Raw genomic sequence first — 23,558 nt, 5'->3', positions numbered from 1 at the left:
CATGGTGGTCTTTACTTCTCTCTTCTACAATTTCTCCTTCCTTCTCTCTGTCCATCCACGTGCATTGAGGACCTTTAAGATTTCAATGTGAACTTGCCTCTTCCAAACTATCACCACCTTCCTCCCTCAAAGATCACTTCCTTTGTTTTCCTAATATTTTGAACACTGTCCCAGTGGTTAATACTCACTTCCTCTCACTATCCTGCCTACCTGCCACTCCTCACCAGCTCCTCAGAGCTGAATTCATCACAGCCTTCTTCAGTCCTGCCTTAGTTCCCATCATTGTTCCATATCCAAACCTGACTCCATGAGCCGCTCCAGCTTCATGAGCTCTCATCTTTTACCACAGCATCCTCCATCCATAGTGAGGTTGATGAAAGGAGCCAAGTCTTAACTTTGAACTATGAGACTACTGGGTTTGCACTGCTCACTGTACGCTGAGCCTGGCTACTGCAGCCCTGAACAGGGCTATGATGTCCCACCGCTGAGCCTTTGCACCCCACTCTGATCCTAGGTTGAGTTGACCCCAATTTCGGGTCCAGATCTGATAACCCAGTTATGGTTCTGTACCTTATGAATCCCAGTTTCTCTATTTGCCCTATCTTTTAAACCTGACATTTTCTGAGATTTTCATTCTGAGCTCTGATTCTAATAAGCAGTCTATCTGCTGCATTTTTTTCATGAGGCCTGGAGCCCTACCTTAATCTTTTTGTGTTCATCCCTGTAAACTAATCCCACTGATGAGTAAACCTCAGCTGCAAAAGCTGGGGCCTTCATGTTCTCAAAAATAAGGCCCACGCAGCTGATTGGCAATCCTCATGCTCTGTGAACGTCCTAACGTTTGTTTCATGCTTGGACAGAACTTGGAGAGTCAGCAAGGATGATGAGACATGTCTCCGCCCTGGGAGTTGCTAAATTCTGTGTTACTTAAAACCTGAATTCCAGCCATCTCTGTCTTCGTGGGCCGGTCTAATTCCAGGTGGCAGCACCACCCTTGCTGTGTTTCCAGTAAATATCCATACCTCCCTGATGAATCTTGATACATGTCATCAGAATCTCTAAAGGTGCCACAGTTGTATGATCTTGACAATGAAGTCAAGCTCTGAGTTGTCTTTCACCTTTTCTCCCTATCCTTCTTAGGGCTCAGTGTGGTATACACTAGACACTAATAAATGGCCACAGACAAGAAACGAGTGGATATCCTGAGAGCCACACACTCTAATCTTGAGTTTGTAAAAGGTCACTGAAAGCATATATGTCTCATCAGAAAAGTGGGGATAGTACTACTTAATTGTAGGTGTTACAAGGATTAGCTTTGGGCAGTGTGGTATGCCCATTGGAGGGGACATAAACATTTCTATAATGTCAGTAATACTATGGTAAAATCAAATCTATGTCAGAGGTTGCCTAAGGGTAGCACCATTTCCTGCGATCCATCAATTAAAGCTATTATTTTTCTTATTTTTTCAAATATATTTTATTTTTTAGGGTAGTTTTAGATTCACATCAAAATTGAGTAAAAGGTACAGAGAGGAAAAATATGTTTTGATGGTCCCTGCCGCATGCATAGCCTCCCCCATCGTCAACATTTCCCATCAGAGTGGTATATTTTTTCACAATTGATGAAGCTGTATTTTCTTCTTCTCATTCACAGTTTTAAAATGCCAGTCATGAGAGTCAGTTTAGTAATGCAAGTCTTTTATGAAATAGTTTTTCAGCACAATGAGAATAAGGAGGGATGTAACTGTCTTTAAAAAATTGTAAACTTTTACACAAATGAGTGTGATGGTGCACAACTGGAGTTCCTGCTCCTTGGCATCCTGAGATGGGAGAGTTACTTGAGCCCAGGAATTCAAGTCCAGCCTGGGCAACACAGTGAGGTCCTGGCTATAAAAAAAAAAAAAATGTAACATTTCTACAAACCCATCATCCCTCATGTGAAAAGCTTGAGTTAGATATGTTTCATAATTCAAAATTTTTTAAATTCGATGAAATATGGTACGTATGTTGCATATTATACAATACATGTTGGTAGCCTGCAACACACATTAATATTTTTGTAACTGAACATATAGATAACCATGCTAATGCTAAATTTATTAAAGACTCAAAATATCGTTGTTTGTTTATATTAATTTTTACTGCCAAATAAATTTGTGCCAAACATTCACATTAATTTTCAGTTTGCAAAGCCTTTTGGATTTTTGGAATTGTCTATCAGGGATTGTAGATCCATATTCTGAAGAAAAAATAGTTTTATTTTGGGTCTCTCCAGATAGGAGGACCAGGGTGTAAGTCAGCCAGAGAAACAAGGAAAATTTTGGCTCTATAAGAGAAAGAACTTTCAAATAGCAAAGGTCATCCAAAAATGGAATACCAACTTTTAGGTAAGTCATGAATTCCCAGTCACTGTCCTCAAACACAGGTGAATTATACAGTTGCCTTTTATTCTGTAGAAGTTGATATATATTTATCATTATGGTCCTTCCTCTAATTCCAACATACAAAAAGCTGAAAGAGAACATTTTCTTTGGTTGAACAAAAATATTAACACTTTAAACAAATTTGAAAATTAAAATCAAAAGTCAAGCTTTCATTAACAAAGAATAGAGTGTCAGCAGAGGTCTTGTCTGTCTTGGTTGCTGCTAATTTGATATCCAGGTTTCAGATATGCCTGTGATACATTAAGCACTCAATAAACAGTTGGGAATAAATTAATGGAAGACTGTGCTTTGTCAATACAACCATATTTAAAATTTATAAGTAAACTTTACATTTGGAATTAGAAAATTCAATGATATAAATCAAAACATGTTTTCTTCCTGAAGTTTCTATTTCGAATAGGACTAATTATTCTAATCCAATTGTATTGCTTAAATACTTTTTCGTTACTTTTGATTCAGTAAAGGAATAATTGGTATAAGTATTGGCTCAGCTTTGTAAACAATACAATAAAGAACATGCTAAATGTGTTGTGAAAAAATATATATGAATTTATAGAATGTTTCAGTTTTTATTTTTACTTTTAATGATTGGTTCAAATTTCTTTGGTAATTTTGACAGGGCAGTTTGGAAATTTATTGTTCAGTTTCTATCTTCTTCACAAGGCTCTTTCATGCTTTTTTGGTTGCATGCCAGCATTTTACTTAGGCTTTGAAATTCTGTGTCTGACAAAAAGATGAAATATAATAACCCCTTTCCCTAAAATGTCTAAAATCATTGGTCTACTGATAAACTGAGAGCCAGCATGACATGGCTGAAGCTGTCATGCTGGCTCTCAGTTTATCAGTAGACCAAAGAAATAATAATCAGAGCTTACCAAAATTTCAGGTAAGAAAATTTTTGAGTAAGATGATTTTTAAAAATCAACTTTGACCTAGGCTTTGAGACAACAGCCAATTCACTTCTTTATTGGATGACCGAAAAACGGCCTCCTCCCCTTGCCACCTTAGAGTGCAAAAAAATGGCCAGCTACCAGAGTTCTCTCAGCCACGTGTCAGCCAGCAAGACTTTCAGATTTCTTTTTTTCATTATAAATCCCGCTCAGAACAAAGATCCTTTACTGGCAACTCTAACAGGGTAATGAGAGGTATCCACGCTCTCTGTCATTCTAACAATTCAGGTGTGCTCTGCTTTTTCTGTTAAGGTTTAGATTGAGGAATTCAAAGAATTTTTCCTCATAATACAAGGTGAAGAAATATTCTTTGTAAAATAAAGAAAAATCTGACTTTCACATGATATATTTAGCTACAGAATAATGTGTTGTCTTATTTTTATGTTACTGTTTCTTTTAATTTTAAATTTTAAAATTTTCTCCAAAATGTTGTGACTGAGTCATGTAACTGCTTGGCCAGTTAGAGATTGTGAGGGTGAGACTCCAGTGACAAGAATAATCTTCCACTCTTTATGCCACTGATGTAATGTATGGATGCCATCAATAGTAATGGAGTTTCACTTCTACCGTGGCTATGTGGCTCTAGTGACAAATGAAATGTTTTTGCAGGATAAAATTGTAGTAATATTTTAAATAATATACAATTAAATGTATATTATTGGTTTAACAATAATATTCTTCTGATTTTCAAATGAATAAAAAAGTCATTCAAAAGTCATTTTTAATATTATTGACACCTTCAACCCATGTTCGTCCCTTGTACCCCATGGCTATACACTGGCTGTTTGCTTTCCTTCAAGAAGAGTAAATCTTTACGTTTCTGTTTCACTTTTTAAATTGTGGTAAAATACACACAACACAAAGTTCATCATCTTACTCATTTTAAGTATACAGTTAGGGGTATTAAATACATTCACAATATTCTGTAACCATCACTGCCACCCATTTCCAGATCTCTTTTTATCATCCCAAACTGAAACTGTATATTCATTAAACAATAACTCCCCATTTTTCCCTCCTCCTAGCCCCTGGCAGCCAACATTCTACTTTCTGTCTCTATGATTTTAACTATTCTAGGTATGTTATATAAGTGAAATCTACACTATTTGTCTTTTTTGTGATGACTTATTTCACTTAGCACAATGTCCTCAAGTTTCATCCATGTGGTAGCAAATCATCATATTTTAAACTCTTCTTTGGAACAATTTTTCCCCAGTTTTTCAATTCCTAGACAGCTTTCCATGTTCTTTATATTTTACAGTTCAAAGGTAAAGCTTACAACCTGAAGGTATTGAATACATTTATAAGAGATTAAACTTTAAAAGATTAAACTTTAAAAATATTCCGAATCCAAAAGTGTCACATACAAAGAGAATAGGAATTTGTTTTTTATTATGGAACTTTCTGCACTACAAAAATACCTGGCACACTTTTGAAACTCCACATTCTCACTTGTTGAGTGAATAAACCAATACGAGAGTTGATCATTTTGCAGTTTAAGACAAATTAGATTTTTTGACCAAAATAAAAAAACTCTCTTCTTAAAGATTTTCAATATTCCATCACTCCTTTGACATTATTGCCTAAGACATTGATTCTAATAGTTTTTAATGAGTGTGGATTGCTTGAGCAACTGACAAAAGAGACACCAACCCAGGGACTGAAAAGGTGAAGTTTCCCTGAGGTCATGGGTACCTAAGAGATGGTGCCAACAAGGGGAGAGAGACATTCGTGCTTGAGTAGGAAGCAAGCAATGGTAAATTTCTATCTCAGAATGTTTTTCTGGGGTCAGTCCTAAAATAAAAGGTGAGTTCCTGAATGATGGGGCCAAAGAGGAGAGATGGAAGAATAATGTAAGGTTTTCAGAGGGAGCAGTCACAATCGCTCTCAGAGAAGTATTGGTTTTCTTGCATCTTTCTGCAATTAACATTTCATTTCCTCCTCTGAGGTGGATCCTGTTTTAGTGAATAATTAGTATTTAGTTTAATCCACACTTGTACTGATGCATCATAGTTGATTTCCACCAGTGTTTTAATTGTTTCCTGGTTGCAGATATAAAGGGCAATGAACAAATTGAAAAATATTTTTGGAGAGAAGCTTGTGATATTGGCAGCTCTAGAATGGACAGAAAACATGGAAAATACATACTGAACGTTGAACACTCTGAAAACCAGCGGGTGAGTGTCCTTGCTCCATTTTGATAGTTTGCCTATATTACAATTTCATTTTCAGAATTTAAAAGCAATTTAATCTCTTTATTACTATGTAACCAAGATCATAATTTTGCATTCTCCTCCAAAATAAAGAGCAACCCTGTATCAATTTTTGTGCTGTAACTTTCATGTTTTATTTTGCTATGTTATATATTTAGGTATTAATTTAAATATGTATAGATATAAAGTATTAGAAATGTTTCTATGGCCATAGGATATACAAATAGACCCTTTAACTTTCTATATACACATTCATGTAAACATAAACTGATGTCAGTATTTATTAAGCTCCATTTTTACAATTTGATGCTTAGAATTTTTAGACTTGTCAGAACTCAGATTTCTAAATATGCTGAAAAACCAGATATTAATCCTAGATATTAATATTCCTAAGAAAGAAATCCTCCAAAAATACCATGTCAAAATATGACTATTTTGTCTGCTTTTTAAAAAATATTTTATACCAAAAACCAAGCCTTCAGTGTATAGTTTCATAATCATATATCTGTATCATATACAGATTTTATGTATCTATTTATATCCAACCAAATAACCTTTGACTTCAGAAAAAAGGAAGGACATGTAATGAAAATTAAAATGGTGAGTTAAAATTCACTGCCTGAAGAATGAATGAAACATGTGTGAAGAAATAGCTTGCTTTTGTCATATGGAGCTGTGGTAATCAGCCTGTATAACTCACGAGATAAACCAAAGAAGAAAGTCCTGTTTCTCAGTACGTGTTAATACAAAACTCCTATAGAGGATTTCTGGTTCACCAAAAGAAACAAGATCTTCAGTCCCTGGGTTGGTGTCTGGAAGTTTGCTTGGTCAGTTGCTCAGGCAACCCTGTAATTGGATCTTCAGGATGTCCAAATACTCAGATGGAAAAAAAACATATACTTGGCCAGGTATGTATCATCTTGATAGTTTTTCTAGATAATAACAAATGTAAAGATGTTTACAAATATTAGCTTACATTGTTTTTTTTTACAGCATATATCTGGATAGCTGACTAAATATTTTACTTTATTATATTATTCAGGCATAGATACGACAATATTTTTCTCTTCAGACCAAATTCAATAATGGAATTTTAAAAGTATTTGAAGATTATAAACACAACAAAACTAAATTTTGGTGTCTTTGTTTTTCCGTTAGGGATCTAAGAAATCTCAAGTTAATTCTTATAAAGTCAGGGTAAAAAACTTATAGAATGTACTTTAGTAAGTACAACTAACGCATTTCAGTTGCCTGTGGCCATTATTAGCTAATGCGGATTACGCTAATGCTGGTTAAACATTATTTACAGCTCTTCAACTCTTCCAGTTTGGAAAAGAGACTCCACCTGTACTAAGAGTCAGAGCAACCTGACACAGTAAAATTATTACTTAAGCTGCAAACTAGGCCTAGATCACAGATTCCCCATCCTTAGTGTAGACCCACCCATCACCTTCCTCTCTGAAAGGGCTAGGATTCTAACAGGGCCAGAAAATTCTGGGAAACTGCCCCGCTGAGTGAGTTTCACTTTGTTTGCAAAGTGCATTGAAATGTTCAGGTTCACCAGCCACAAGCAAATCGGATGTAATGAAAACAACAGGATCAGCATCTAGTTAAATAAGCAAGGGTATTAACAAAGGTAAATTCAACTTCTTCAAATTTGCGTAATGAATATTAAGTAGAATTTTGTTTATTCATATTTGATAAACATGGGACTGATATCTATTTCTTTGATATTATACTTACAGAAAAACTTAACTTAGCTAATTGTCTACTGCCAGGAGTATCCCATCTTATTTAATGATAATTTTATATTTTTGTATTTTTAATGATAATTCCTAATGGGTCAATGATTATATACCATTCTGGTTTGACAATTTTCATGGAACTCACTGGTTCATTGGCCAGTAATTTCTATAACTACTAGTAATGGGTTATTAAATCAACCGTATTCTCCTTTTGAAGCTGATTGAGGAGTGACCCAAGATCACCTTGATTCACAGCTACAAAGTAAACATTATCTTCTTGTGAGATGAAGAGCCTTAGATAATTCTACATTATGTTTCATATGTAATAAAACTTTTGGCTGGGTATAGCAGCTCATGCTTACAATGCCAGCACCTTGAGGGGGCAGAGCCAGAGGATTGCTTGAGCCCAGGAGTTCTAGACCAGCCTGGGCAACATATGGAGACCCCATCGCTATGAAAAATAACATCAAAAATAATTAAATGAGCATAATGGCATACGCCTGTAGTCATGGCTACTCAGAAGGCTGAGATGAGAGGACTGTTTGAGCCTTGGGAGGTCAAGGTTTCAGTGAACCATGATTGTGTCACTGCACTACAGCCTGGGTTGCAGAGAGAGATCCCATCTCAACAAAACAAAACAAAACAAAACTAACAAAAAACATTTCCACAAGATCCATAAATTCCTGAATCTACTCCTTTCTCATATTCACTTTATCTTATCCTTCCCCTCTTTTAACACACCCCTTCCCTGAAGTTTTTCCCCGCCAACTCAGTCATTTTCAATCCATATTCACCTCTTCTGAATAATTTACAATTATTGCATTTATTTGTTAATTATACACTAACCTGTTTTGTCTCCCTGTTAGCATATAGACTCCTTGAGAGTAGAAACCTGTATTGTTGTGGACTGTTTTTACATTGCTCTATGCCCAAGAGGGACCCAGCAAAAGCATACTGTAAATTTGACCAATGGTTTGTCTTCTGTGTCACTGTCATAGGCTTGCAAGTTCCATTGGATAGAGCATGGTATGAATTATGTAAAGCAGTCACTTTGTGTAAGAATTTTTCACTAGTATCATGTAGTATAGTATATACTACATTACTATACTAGCATAGCATGGTGTAGCATAACAATATACTATTCTTAGTATAGTGTAGTGGAGTACATGGGCCTTAACACCAGAAGGTCCGAGCTCCCATGCTCTCTGTTGTGTCATAATGACAAATCATTTCAACTCTTTTTACTTCAATATTTTCATTTCCAAAATGACCTGAGCAGGTTGTACCCAATAAGATGCAAGGACTTCAGCTCACCATCCTCTTCCTTATAGAGGCTTCTTAATATATGTTCCACATATGGCAGCTTGCAACGTTAAGGATATTCAATCCATTTGTGTAATATGAGGATACACATTCCTGAACTAGAACTTTAGTAACTTACCAAAATTAGTTAAAGTATAATATATAATAAATGTCTAGATTTTTTTTTATCTTCAGGGCATGAGAAAACATTTATTCCTTTTAAAAGTCATACTCTTAGGTATGTTTGATAGAAGAGTTTTATTTTAGCAATTCAACGCCATGGTTTCCTAGGCTTCCTACTCACTTCTAGTCTGCCTTTGTAGCCAACCACATGTCCAAATGACCAAGAGGCTCACAGTTCCATACGCTGGTGTCCACCTTCAAATGATATAACCAGTGATGTCTCTCCCAACTTAACTGGGGTCTGCATGAGCCCAGGGGTCCTTGCACATTCAAGATGTCTACAATCAGAATCCGGTAACACACAGGTAATGTTTAGCGCAGGAGCTTTTATTCAGGTTGGGATGTGCTCTATAAGGGCATGTACTTTGCCTATTATTTCCCAAGAAATGTATTTAATTACTTAATTCATTTACGTTTGTATTAAGCATCTGCTGTATTCTCAGTATAGGTACAAGTCACTGTGAGGCAATTCACAAGAAAATAAATATTTGCTAGTCTCTGTTTTCCAAGAGCTAATGTTCTAACTGGGGACTCAAATATCCATAATAGATACAAAACATACATGAAAATCAAAGGAATAAGTGTAAGGTGCAAATGCAAGGTTAGGGAGGGGCGGGTGAATAAGAATGTTGGCAATATTAGGGTTTAATTCACCATTAGGCTCTGATGGGAGACTGTCATATTTAAAGTTTCCCAGGTCCTATTATTTTGGTGATCACCTTATTTTCTTACTCTGTGCAGCCTCTGAACCTGTGTGTGGCACTTTCTTTAACTCCCTGGGTTCTGTCCTCTGGTGTATATGACCTTGACACAGAAACCTTACTGTTCTCTGGAGTGTCTCCACTAGCGTTGGAGACCAGACTTGGCTCTCCTTGGTTCCTGACCTCATGTCCTGTAGGCTGAATGAACTTTACCTCGTGACTGTATCTTTAAGTCTTCAGCCGTTGTATAGAAATTTAACATTGACTATAAATTACCAATATGCTTCGCAGTTTGGTTTGGTTCCACAAACTCTGGCATTCCTTCCTTTCCCTGCTTAGTCTTGTTACAGAGACTTAGTAGAGAGCCTCTGAGCCTTGTTTCTTGATTCTGGACAAAACAACATGAACTTTATACTGTTTCTGGGACAATGTGAAATAATAAATAAGCTCAGTAGGATGGAGTTAGAAAATGTTTCTTCTTGTTTGTAGAGGTAAAGTAATCCATATCAATCATGGAATTGAAGGAGGTCTTCAATAACATCAAGTCTGCTGGCTCTTTTTTTTATTTTTATTTTTTATTTTTTGTTTTTTGAGGCAGAGTCTCACTCTGTAACCTAGGCTGGAGCGCAATGGCACAATCACGTCTCACTGCAGCTTCACCCTTCTGGGCTTAAACAATCCTCCCATCTCAGCCTGCCAAGTAGCTAGGACCACATGCATATGCCACCATGCCTGACTATTTTTTGTATTTTTTGTAGAGATGAGGTCTTGCCATGTAGCCCAGGCTGGTCTCAACCTCCTGGGCTCAAAGGATCCACCCACCTTAGCCTCCCCCAATGGTAGGATTACAAGCGTGAACCTCCATGCCCAGCCTCTGCTGGTTCTTAAACTTGACTGCATATTAGAATCACCTGGGGACTGTTTAGGACAAACCAAATGCCTGAGCCCCACCCCAGACCAATTAAATCAGAAACTCTTGGGGGTGGGGCCCATACAACAATAGTTTTTAAAAGCTACCCAGATGAATCTAATGTACAACTAGTGATGAGAATGGCTGATCTAGTCCCGTTAAATTATTTAACAATTAGGGAAAATATGGCTCAGGAAAGTTTAGAGAGTTGCTAGAACTCACACGGTTTTTGCCAGAAGGGGCCAAAGCAGGAGGAGAACATAGTTTCCTTCTGTCTGATCATGAGCGTTTAATGTCACTAAAGGGCTCTTTTTAAGTTTGTGTAATGCAGTATTATAGAATCCTCTCCCAGATGTACAGAAGCCTTTTTGCCACTTTCTTTTCTTGAACCTCGTTTTCAGTGCCTCCCATCAAGGAAAGAGGATGTTATTTGTCCTAGGGTTAACTTGGTCCTAGTGGCCCTCATTTCCCTGGCCTTGGTGACCATTGCCCTCATTCTTTTGCTGCTGTCTTGGTGTCATCAGGCTTTTCATGAAACTCTAGTCTTCCAACAAATACCGTGGCCCATGTTTTGTAATATTTCAGACCTACTGTATTCTGTCTGAAAGGTACAAGTTTTGTATTCTATTCTTTGAAGATCTTGCTTTCATCCAGGTAATTATGAAATAATCTATTGGACTCCAAAGCCCTTGTTTCTAAATTCTATATTATACTGCATCAAAACCAAATATAATATTTTTGAAAAGTGGTAACTTTATGTATGTTATTTTTAATCTTCTCAACAACAATATAAGATATAGTGCTCACATTAAAAAAAAGGTAGGAGTGAGAGAGGGAAGAATAAGAGGAACACAGAGGATTTTTTAGGGCAGTGAGACTACTCTGCATGATATTATAATGGTAAATACATATCATTATATAGTTGTCCAAACCCATACAGTGTACACCACCAAGAGTGAACCCTAAAGTAATCTGATAATGGTATATCATTGTAGGTTCATTAATTGTAACATATGTTCTACTCCGATTGGAGAAGTGGACAATTGGTGAGGCTGAACATGTGTGACGGCAGGAGGGATATGGGAAATCTCTGTATTTCCTGCTTAGTTTTGCTGTCAACCTAAAACTGCTCTAAAAATAAAGTCTGTTAAAAAGACAAATGGAAAATAGGATAAGAGAAGATGAGACTTTGCAGATTTGTCTTTCTTCTAATGTAAGGGACAATTATTTCTACCTGCATGAAAACATGGACTTCAAGCCCAACTTTCAGAGACACATAGTGACTCAAATGATGTTAACGCAATAAGTTATAAGTAATTTAAAAGAGATGATAAACTACAAGCAGTTTTGTTTCTCATTGCTGATATTTTTATATACATGCTTAGGTAAAAGAGCATTGCTGCAATGACTGGTCTATGTGGAAAGTCTTCCTGGCTTGTCTCTTAGCCTGTGTGATAATGACAGCAATTGGAGTACTTATAGTATGCTTGGTGAATAACAAAGGATCTGCCAATTCCTCCATCGTTATCCAACTATCCACAAACAATGGAGAGTGTGTGACTGTCAAACCTGGAACACCCTCTCCTGCTTGTCCACCTACAATGACCACCACTTCGACTGTACCTGCAAGTACAGCTACTGAAACTACAACTTCAACAGCTACAACTGCCACCACTTCCACAGAACCTACATCTGCTGCAGCTGCCAATCAATTATAATTTGAACAGCCACAGTCATCACTTCAACTGAAACTTCAGCCTCTACCACTTCAACTCAGTTTGCAACTATAACAGCTACTCCTATCACTTCAAGTGGAACCATGGCTGCAGTCACTTTAACAGACTCTAACTGTTACAACTTCAACAATATCAAGTCCTACTTCAACTTAAACTTACTTGACAACTCAAACAATCAGCACTTCTACCATCTCTGACTGAATCAACAACTACATTCCCTTCAACTGAATCTGCAACTACTTCCACTTAACCTATAACTACTGTAACTTCTACTTAGCCTACAGTAACAATGCTCATCACTCTTTTCCAACAATGTATAATCTCCACCTATTCATCTGAGGACTAAGCTCTGATTTTTTATCTTGCCCAAATTCCTTTCTAGGGGGTCTGGGGAGTCATGCCCTACAAACCATACATTCTCATCAGATGGGTTTTATTTAACCCCATATATTGTGACTTACTTTCTAATCTGACTCTGGCATAACAAGGGCAAAAAAATCAAAATGTTTTACCCCAAAGTATATTTCCTTGCTATACCTTGAAATTGTCCTGCAAAGTCTCTTGTGGAGGAACTCCACATTCTATAGAGAACATCCTTCCCCCTTTGTTTTCCTTCCTTTCTTTCCAGATCCAAGAGATAATCAACTAAGAGCCAGGCACCCTTTTAGGTCTGATAAGAAACATTTTACAACCTGCTCTCTCTCTGAAGTCTGCTTTCTGAGAGATTCCTCTGAACAATAAAACTTGATCTCCACAATCCTTTATCTTAACCTGAACATTCCTTTCCATTGATCTCAGGTCTTCAGATAAACTAGACCAATTATCAACCAGAACATGTTTAAATTTACCTCTAGCCTGGAAGCCCCCACTTTGAGTTGTCCTGCCTTTCTGAACCAAGCCAATGTATTTCTTAAATGTATTTGATTGATGTCTGGTGCCTCCCTAAAAATATATAAAACCAAACGGTACCCCAACCACCTTGGATACATGTTCTCATGACCTCCTGAGGGCTGTGTCCTGAGGCCATGGTCACTCATATTTGGCTCAGAATAAATCTCTTAAAATATTTTACAGCATTTGACTTTTTTTGTCAATACATCCAAACCTGCAACCACAAATGCCACCACTGCCGCTTAAAATTTGATAGAACTAGCATCAGTCATCAAAATGACCTGTTCTATATTAAGTTAACTTTTAGTTATCACCAGTAATATTAGCCTACAACTACTCCCCACACTGGCTCTTCCCCAAAATTGAAATTGTACAGTATCTGAGTCTAGTTCTAGCCAACATAACATTATTGCCAACATTAAAAGCTTCTGCAAAGCAAAGGGAAGGAAACGAGAAGGCAGCCTGCAGAATAGGAGAAAATGTTTGTAAATTGTATATCTAATAGGTGGTTGATATGTAAAATATATCAGGAATTCACATAACTCAATAGCAAAAAAACAAAAAAAAACCAAAAAAACCTGATTTAAAAATGGGCAAAAGATTGGAATATACATTTTCCCAAAAAGGACATACAAATGGCCAACAGGTATGTGAAAAGGTGGTCAACAGCACTAACCATCACAATGAGATACCACCTCACAGCTGTTAGTTTGACTATTATCAAAAAGTAAGTAGATAACAAGTGTTATTGAGGATGTGGAGAATAAGGGACCCTTGTACACTGTTGGTGAGAATGTGAATTAATACAGCCATTATGGACAATAGTGTGGTGGTTCCTCAAAAAATTAAAAACAGAACTACCATATGATCCAACAGTCCCACTTCTGGGCATGAAATCATTGTCTTGAAGATATATCTGCACTTCCATTTCACTTCAGTATTATTCACAATAGTCAAGATATGGGACTGATCTAAGCTTCCATCAATGAATGAATGGATAAAGAACATGTGATATATATAAAATATTTGTCTATATTCAGCCTTTTAAAGGCTGAATAGTATTCCATTGTGTGTGTGTGTGTGTATATATCTATATATATACACACACACAATTTATCATATATATGATAACTATGTACTATATATGTATGCACAATGGAATACTATTCAGACTTTAAAAAGAAGGAAAGCCTGACATTTGCAACAACATGAATTAACTTGGAAACTATTATGCTAAGTAACATAGACCAGACACAGAAAGACAAATATTGCTTGATATCACTTACATGTCGAATCTAAAATAGTCAAACTTAAGAGAAACAGAGAGCAGAAAGGTGGTTGCCAGTGGATGGGGAATAGAGAAAATAGGCAGATACAGATCAAAGGGTACAAACTATCAGTTATAAGATCAATAAGTTCTAGAGATCTAATGTACAATATGGTATCTATAGTTAATAATAACGTATTGCATATTTGAAAATTGCTAAGGTAATAGATCTCAAGTGTTCTCAATCCAAACACAAGAAAAATGATAATTATGACAGGTGAAAAATATGTTAATTAGCTCCATTGTGGGAATCATTATAAAGGTATATTTATATAAAAACACCATGGTGTATTCCTTGAATTGTTGTGTTTATGAAAAAACAAAAACATGTTTTCCACCTTAAGTATATAAAATATACAAATTTTTCATCAATCATACCTCAGTCTTTAAAAAATAAATATCAAAAAAGAAATATGTTATATCAGTAAATATAATAAAAAGAGATTATATTCTCCATCAATAAAAATAAAAAATAAGAGAATCCATAGAATCTTCAAAATAGCTTCTACAATTAACAAGTTGAGTAAAGGTGTAGGATATAAAGTCAACAGACAAAAATTAATTGTATTTCTATATACCATTGGAGTTGCTAATAACATTTACAGTAGCATGAAAACATGATATGCATAGATATAAATCTAACTGAATATGTGCAAGAGCTATCTGCTGAAACTACAAAGCACTTTTGAAATAAATCAGGGAAGACCTAAATAGAGAAATATACTGTGTTAATGGATTGGAAGAGTCATGTTAAGATGTTCGAATTTCTCCATATTGGTCTAGAGTTTCAATGTAATCCCAATCAAAATATCAGAAATATTTTCTGTGAAATCAAGAAACTAGTTTTTAACTATGTGGAAGGGGGAAGGAACTAGAATAGCTAAAACAATTCTGAAAAAGAAACGCTGAAAGAATCACAGTAATGATTTCAAGACTTACCGTAAATTGTAGCAATCGAGAGTTTTATATAGGTAAATGGAAAGAAGCATAGATCAATGGCCCAGAATAGAGAATCTAGAAAGATCTACAAACATATGGTCAATTCAACTTTCACAAATGTCCAAAGGCAATTCAATGAGAAAAGAATAGTCTTTTCAATAGTTCGTGCTGAACAATCAGGCAATTTTATATACATACATACATACGTACAACTGTCTAATTTTTCAGTGTATGTAAATATGCATATGTCTTTTAAAAAGATCCTTGACTCATAATTCCCACACTTTCAAAAAGTAATTCCAGATAGATTATAGACCTAAATGTAAAACCTAGAACTAGGAAATTTCTATGAGAAAATCTTTGTGGTTGAGGGGAGGTTCCAAGATGGCCAAATAAGAACAGCTCCAGTCTACAGCTCCCAGCGTGAGCAACACAGAAGACTGGTGATTTCTGCATTTCTAACTGAGGTACCAGGCATCACCTCACCTGGGAAGTGCAAAGGGTTGGGGAATGCCCTTTCCTAGCCAAGGGAACCCATGACAGACAGCACCTGGAGAATTGGGTCACTCCCACCCTAATACTGCACTTTTCCAATGGTCTTAGCAAACGGCATACCAGGAGATTACATCCCGTGCCTGGCTCAGAGGTTCCCATGCCCACGGACCAATCTACATAAGATTGGTGTACCTGAAAGTGATGGGGAGAATGGAACCAAGTTGGAAAACACTCTGCAGGATATTATCTAGGAGAACTTCCCCAACCTAGCAAGGCAGGCCAACATTCAAATTCAGGAAATACAGAGAATGCCACAAAGATACTCCTCAAGAAGAGCAACTCCAAGACACATAATTGTCAGATTCACCAAAGTTGAAATGAAGGAAAAAATGTTAAGGGTAGCCAGAGAGAAAGGTCATGTTACTCACAAAGGGAAGCCCATCAGACTCACAATGGATCTCTCGGCAGAAACTCTACAAGCTATAAGAGAGTGGGGTCCAATATTCAACATTCTTAAAGAAAAGAATTTTCAACCCAGAATTTCATATCCAGCCAAACTAAGCTTCATAAGTGAAGGTGAAATAAAATCCCTTACAGATAAGCAAATGCTGAGAGATTTTTTCACCACTAGGCCTGCCTTACAAGAGCTCCTGAAGGAAGCACTAAACATGGAAAGGAACAACCAGTACCAGCTACTGCAAAAACATACCAAATTGTAAAGAGCATCATTGCTAGGAAGAAACTGCATCAACTAACAAGCAAAATAACCAGCTAGCATCATAATGACAGGATCAAATTCACACATAACAATATTAACCTTAAATGTAAATGGGCTAAATGCTCCAATTAAAAGACAAAGACTGGCAAATTGGATAAAGAGTCAAGACCCATCAGTTTGCTGTATTCAGGAGATCCATCTCTCATGCAGAGACACACATAGGCTCAAAATAAAGGGATGGAGGAAGATCTATCAAGCAAATGGAAAGCAAAAAAAAATCAGGGGTTGCAATCCTAGTCTCTGATAAAACAGACTTTAAGCCAACAAAGATCAAAAGAGACAAAGAAAGCCATTATATAATGGTAAAGGGATCAATTCAACAAGAAGAGCTAACTATCTTAAATATATATGCACCCAATATGGGAGCACCCAGATTCATAAAGCAAGTCCTTGGAGACCTACAAAGAGACTTAGACTCCCAAACAATAATAATGGGAGACTTTAACGCCCCACTGTCAACATTAGACAGATCAACGAGACAGAAATTCAACAAGGATATCCAGGAATTGAACTCAGCTCTGCACCAAGCAGACCTAATAGACATCTATAGAACTCTCCACCCCAAATCAACAGAATATACATTCTTCTCAGCACCACGTCACACGTAGTCCAAAATTGACCACATAGTTGGAAGTAAATCACTCCTCAGCAAATGTACAAGAACAGAAATTATAACAAACTGTCTCTCAGACCACAGTGCAATCAAACTAGAACTCAGGATTAAGAAACTCAATCAAAACTGCTCAACTACATGGGAACTGAACAACCTGTTCCTGAATGACTACTGGGTACATAACGAAATGAAGGCAGAAATAAAGACGCTCTTTGAAACTAATGAGAACAAAGATACAAGATACCAGAATCGCTGGGACACATTTAAAGCAGTGTGTAGAGGGAAATTTATAGCACTAAATGCCCACAATAGAAAGCAGAAAAGATCTAAAATTGACACACTAACACCACAACTAAAAGAACTAGAGAAGCAAGAGTAAGCAAACACATTCAAAAGCTAGCAGAAGGCAAGAAATAACTAAGATCAGAGCAGAACTGAACGAGATAGAGACACAAAAAACCTTTCAAAAATCAGTGAATCCAGGAGCTGGTTTTTTGAAAAGATCAATTTACTGGAATCTACTTAAGAAAGGCATGGCAACATCTCCTGATGGCAGCATCCGTGAGGCTCTTGAAGGTAGGAAGAGAATCTGAGTAATCTTAGCTGCAGATAAAGGAGCATGGGGTTAGTGAAGGGGCAGAAGTATTTGACCTTGTCAGCCTCTGGGATAAGGAAAAGACTCCCAGATATGTTGAGACTGCTGATAGTGCTAAGGACATTAGTAGAGTTTAATAGGGTGTTCAGCTACAGAGGGTCTGGAGTGAAGCTGAATACAGCACCCACCCCAAAATTGTACATGCCCTTCATACAGTGAAGACCGTATGGGTATAGGCCACCAGCAAAGGGTGGAGCTGTCTGAAATCATAGCTAAACCACTTTTGCCCTTTTTCCTGCTTCCCTGCTCCCAACTGGAGGGAGCTAGAGTTGGTAAGAGAGAAGGGGAGGAGGTGACTCAGAGAAAAGATTCCCACACCCACCACGATCTGTGTGCTACCCTTGATACATCCTCAGTATCTTAGAGATACTGGAGAAAATAATATGGACCCAGATGGAGAAAGGAAGGAGATGAGTAGTGAATTGAATTTGAGATTAAAGGATTTTTTGTTTTTATTTTTATTTTTTTTAATTGGTCAAGATTGGAACCTAAATGCCAAAATAAGACTGTTAATAACAAAAGAAAGAATAATTATAGACTGGCTAAAGTGTCATTAAGCACTGTGTTACCCATTGTCAAGGAGGGACTCGACATTGAATAGTTTTGATAAAATATATAGCTAATTCATGTGTAAATTATACAAACTTGGATTCCCCAATAAATGGTTAGTTACACTAGTGGATATTTTTAGCTATTAGAATAATCTAGGTTAATCACAAGAGTTATGTACATTGAAAATCCCATTAGCTGAAACATTTTTTTTGTTTTTTTTTTTGTTTTTTTTAATTATTTTTTATTATTATACTTTAAGTTCTAGGGTACATGTGCATAACGTGCAGGTTTGTTACATATGTATACTTGTGCCATGTTGCTGTGCTGCACCCATCAACTCGTCAGCACCCATCAACTCATCATTTACATCATGTATAACTCCCAATGCAATCCCTCCCCCCAAAATGCTCATCATCACTGGCCATCAGAGAAATGCAAATCAAAACCACAATGAGATACTATCTCACACCAGTTAGAATGGCAATCATTAAAAAGTCAGGAAACAACAGGTGCTGGAGAGGATGTGGAGAAATAGGAACACTTTTACACTGTTGGTGGGATTGTAAACTACTTCAACCATTATGGAAAACAGTATGGTGATTCCTCAAGGATCTAGAACTAGATGTACCATATGACCCAGCCATCCCATTACTGGGTATATACCCAAAGGATTATAAATCATGTAGCTGAAACTTTAATTTCAGAAATTGAGTTAACCCATAATTAAATTTATAAAATACATTGATTTTACCTCTTTTTAAAGATTCATTTGAGATAGGGTCTCATTCTGTCACCTAGGCTGGAATGCAGTGGCACGATTGTGGCTTACTGCAGCCTTGACTTCCTGTCCTCAAGTGGTCCTCTCACCTCAGCCTCCTGAGTAGCTGGGATCAGAGGCATGCGCCAGCATGCCCAGCTAATTTTTTTGTATTTTTTGTAGAGATGGGGTCTCACCATGTTGCTCAGGATGGTCTTAAACTCCTGGGCTCAATCAGTCTACCTGCTTCGACCTCCCAATGTGCTGGGATTACAGACGTGAGCCCCTGCACCCAGTCTTCTTTTATATTTATTTATTTTTAAATAATGTAATATTTTTAAAAATTTTATTTTTTTTATTTCAAAAGGTTTTTGGGGAACAGGTGGTGTTTGGTTACAGGAAAAGTTTTCTTTTTTTAAATATTTATTGAATTCCTGCTGTGTGCCAGACACTGTTCTTTATTTGAAAAAAAATTTTATTACCATAGGTTATTGGGGAACAGGTGGTATCAAAAAGATAATCCACCATGATCAAGTGGGTTTCATACAGGGATACAGAAATGGTTTCACATATGCAAGTCAATAAATGTGATACACCACATAAACAGAATTAAAAACCACATGACCATCTCAATAGATGCAGAAAAAGCATTTGAGAAAATCCAGCATGGATTTATGATTAAAAGTCTCAGCAAAATCAGCATACAAGGGACATACCTTAATATAATAAAAGCCATCTATGACAAACTCACAGTCAGTGTAATACTGAATGGGGAAAAGTTGAAAGCATTCCCTCTGAGAACTGGAACAAGACAAGGATGCCCACTCTCACCATTCCTCTTCAGCATAGTACTGGAAGTCCTAGCCAGAGCAATCAGACAAGATAAAGAAATAAAGAGTATCCAAATTGGTAAAGAGGAAGTCAAACTTGTCACTGTTTGCTGATGATATGATTATTTACCTAGAAAACCCTAAAGACTCCTCCAGAAAGCTCATGGAACTGATAAAAGAATTCAGCAAAGTGTCTGGATACAAAATTAATGTACACAAATCAGTAGCTCTTCTATACACCAACAACAACCAAGCTGAGAATAAAATAAAAAACTCAACCCCTTTTACAATAGCTGGAAAAAACAAAACAAAACACACACACACACAAAAACTTAGGAATGTACCTAACCATGAAGGTGATCTAAAAGGAAAACTACACAACACTGCTTTTTTATTTCTTAAAATCATTTCTTTCTCTCAGCTTTAAGCATGAGCTCCTTCTCTTTCCTCTTGCCTTTTCAAACCATTCTCCCTACACCAGCTAGAGGGAGCTTTCAAAATTACAAATTCTATTTTGCTATTTGTATACTTAAATGAATCCTGTGGTTTCAAATAGCTTTCAGAATGAGACTCAGTGTGCTCCACGTGATCTGCCTCCTTCTTTCCTTTCCATCTGTCCTTGCTCCTAACGAGCTCTCAAAAGGTCCATCAGTCTCTTCGCAGGCAGCCAGCTCTTCCTGGAGCACTCACTCCTTTTCTTTCACCTGGCTTGCTCCTTATGAAGCCTTTAAAACTCAGCTGAGCTGCTGAATCCTACAGAAAGCCCTTCCTGTTATCGTCAATGGGGTTAGGTGGTTTGGCACCCTCTTTGATGGGTCTGTCCTGCAGACCCTGGCTAAGGGCCAGATGAAAGGAGTACTCAGACACAGGTAGGCAGTGTACGAGCTGCTAAGGGACTGCCGGCACTAGGGGCCAAAGCAAGGGCAGACTTGATAAACTAGCGCTGCTTGGTTTTATTTAGTGCAGACATAATGCCGAAAGCCTGGAGCAAACACAATCTATGGGTAATTCACATTACTGTTCCCCTTACAGGGAGCAGTCAGGCGCAGATGGCCAAAGGTGGGTTTCTGGACAACATGGGTAAACAAGCCTATTTAGATAAATTCCCCCATACTTCCTTATACCTATTTCTCACCCTCTGCCCCAGAGTAAGAGAACAGCTGCCTTCAGCTTACTCTCCCCTGAAACTTTGCAGAGCATTCTGACCTTTCAAAAAGCCTGCTTCTTTCCCTACAGCTTCTTCCACCACTCTGACCAATCCCCCACATCTCTCCCTTTTCTGTTTTTTGCATCAGGTCTTGTTGATTGAAGAGTACAGATGTGTGCAGCAACAGATTTGTCAGGTGTAGCGGCTACAACTCATTTTCCAGCTTTGCATCCTAGAATTAGTAAATAACATGAGACAAACATGAGTATAATCAGTAATATTCTTTTCCAATCAAAGAGTGACCCCCAGGAGTGGAGGTCTATCCAGGAGAGGTGTTTTTGCTCATTGTTTTATAGGGCTGCTACTGAGGAATCCCACTGGGGGTATGTTAACCCCTCCTAGCTAAACAGTCACGTTGTTAGAGGCTGGGAAGGGGGTGTTTACCCAAGTAACAGGGCAGAAGAAAGGCGGATCTAGAAGATAGGCCTAATAGAGAGTAGCAGGTACAGGTAGCAGGCAAAGTGAGAGAACTGAAAAAGGTTAATAAAGCATAGCAAGGAACAAATTATCTGGAGTGAATGGTGTCTATGTCCAGAGCAGGATTCGCTCAGCCTCCTGAGTTGTCTTCTTCAGTATAATGTCCGGGGCCTGTGTCATCCAAGGAAGCTGCCTCATCCAGGGCTGCAGGTCCTGCAGGGTCATTTCCTTTATTTTTGGTACTGGGTTGGGTTCTAGCCATGCTATGGTAGGGTTTGATGCATCGTGCTGAATCTAAAGAGGACCTGAGTGGGTGTGAATACAAGCACATCCTCTTCCTCATGTTAACAAATCATTTGAACTGCACCATTGCTATTTACATATTTCCATAAAACTGCAGGTTTTATGTTTTCAGGGGCTTTTACAAAATGCTTTTCTATGGCTGATTGAAATTTGTCATTTAAATTTAAGAAATTAAGGGTAAATAAGGCTTTTGCCAGTAGTGTCATATTCCCCCTTTTTTGTTTTCTGAGGATATTCTTAAGGGTGGAGTGGGCATGTTCTATGGCCTGTCCTTGGGGGTTGTATGGGATACCCGTGGAATGTTGGATGTTCCGTGTGTGATAAAACTGTTGAAATTGTGAAGTGATATAAACTGGGCCATTATCAGTTTTAATTTTTGTGGGCCACCCCATAAATGTAAAAGTTAAGAGAAGAGCTTAATGATATATCAGGTGGACTCTCCAGGAAGAGCATGAGTGCTAATTAGGTTTGAACAGGTATCGATGGACACATGTACATATCTTAGTTTTCCAAATTCAGGGACGTGTGTAATACCTGTTTGCCATAACTGATTAGGTTCCAGTCCTCTAGGGTTAACACCTGTTGAAGGAGGGGATTACCTGTGAGCTGGAAATCTGGGCATTGTAAAATAACTTTTTTAGCTAGTCTTTGGGTAAGTTGAACTTGTTTAGATAAATTACTCCAATTTTGGTGGAAAAATTGATGTGATTGGGTGGCTTGGTCAAGCAGTGATATCATAATCTGCAGGTCTGCTTGATCATTGCCATAAGCCAGTGGGCTGGGCAGTGAGCTGTGGGCCTGAATGTGTGTAATAAAAATAGTATGTGTATGTTGATCTAGCAATTGTGGAAGTTGAAGAAAAAGTGCACACAGGGTGGGCTCAAGAGTGAACTTAATGAGGACTGTCTCAAGGTTCTGTAATAAATAAACAGAGTAAGCAGGGTCACTAACAATATTGCATGACTTGCACACTATCAATGCTAATTTCCAACCTATGGGGCCCCAAGGCTGAGCAGAAAAGGTTTCTAGGGCCAATATTAGGGCTGTGACCTCAGCTCTCTGAGTGCTAGTAAATCCAGATCAAGTGAGGGAGTTAAGCGGTTCCCACCAGATAGCTGCTTTTCCATTTTTACCAAAGCCATCAGTAAAAAGTGTTAAAGTGTTAGGTACAGGGGAGTGAACTACCTTTGTAGGCATAACTACAGGAGTATGAGATAAGAACTGAAGTAGTTTGTCAGCGAGAAGGCTATGTTCTATATGGCCCACATAATCAGACAGTGCTATCCTGAGTGTCTAGAGATAGGGACAGGACTGCTTTGAGTTTTTCTTTACTTAAGGGAATTCTTATGACATCAGGGTCATAACCTAGCAATTGATTGCATCATCGGCAGCCTGTGTAGAAGACTTTACCAACTAGCTGGACATAGCAAGATAGGGTTTTGGTCCCGGTATATGAGAAAAAAACCCATTCTAGGACGCGTAGCCCTGGGGCCATCTGTCCTATTCATTCTGTTGGGGAATGATTAGTAGGAAAAACAAATAACTGGACTGAATATTGTGGGTCTATGCAGTCTAGTTGCCTCTAAGAAACGGCTTGCTCTATTTCCTCA

The 23,558-nt window shown here is 37.6% G+C and overlaps 1 protein-coding gene across 2 annotated transcripts; it reads left to right on the top strand.

The window, feature by feature from the left end:
- The first annotated feature begins 2,279 nt into the window (after positions 1-2,279).
- Positions 2,280-13,512, top strand: DYNAP (dynactin associated protein). 2 transcript variants are annotated; one of them, XM_028838183.2, is made up of 3 exons: positions 2,280-2,387; positions 5,447-5,571; positions 11,834-13,512. In XM_028838183.2, the coding sequence occupies exons 1-3, from the start codon at positions 2,369-2,371 to the stop codon at positions 12,164-12,166; spliced, it is 477 nt and encodes a 158-aa protein (XP_028694016.1). In that variant the 5' UTR covers positions 2,280-2,368; the 3' UTR covers positions 12,167-13,512. The 2 variants fall into 2 exon arrangements, with proteins under 2 accessions (XP_028694016.1, XP_014977481.1); XM_015121995.3 differs by lacking the exon at positions 2,280-2,387 and adding an exon at positions 8,978-9,142 and having other exon boundaries at positions 5,477-5,571.
- The last annotated feature ends 10,046 nt before the right edge of the window (positions 13,513-23,558 follow it).

This window comes from Macaca mulatta, chromosome 18, assembly GCF_049350105.2.
Source record: "Macaca mulatta isolate MMU2019108-1 chromosome 18, T2T-MMU8v2.0, whole genome shotgun sequence".
NCBI lineage: Eukaryota > Metazoa > Chordata > Mammalia > Primates > Cercopithecidae > Macaca > Macaca mulatta.
The sequence above is the reverse complement of the archived record's forward strand: the minus strand, read 5'-3'. Positions and strand labels throughout refer to the sequence as shown.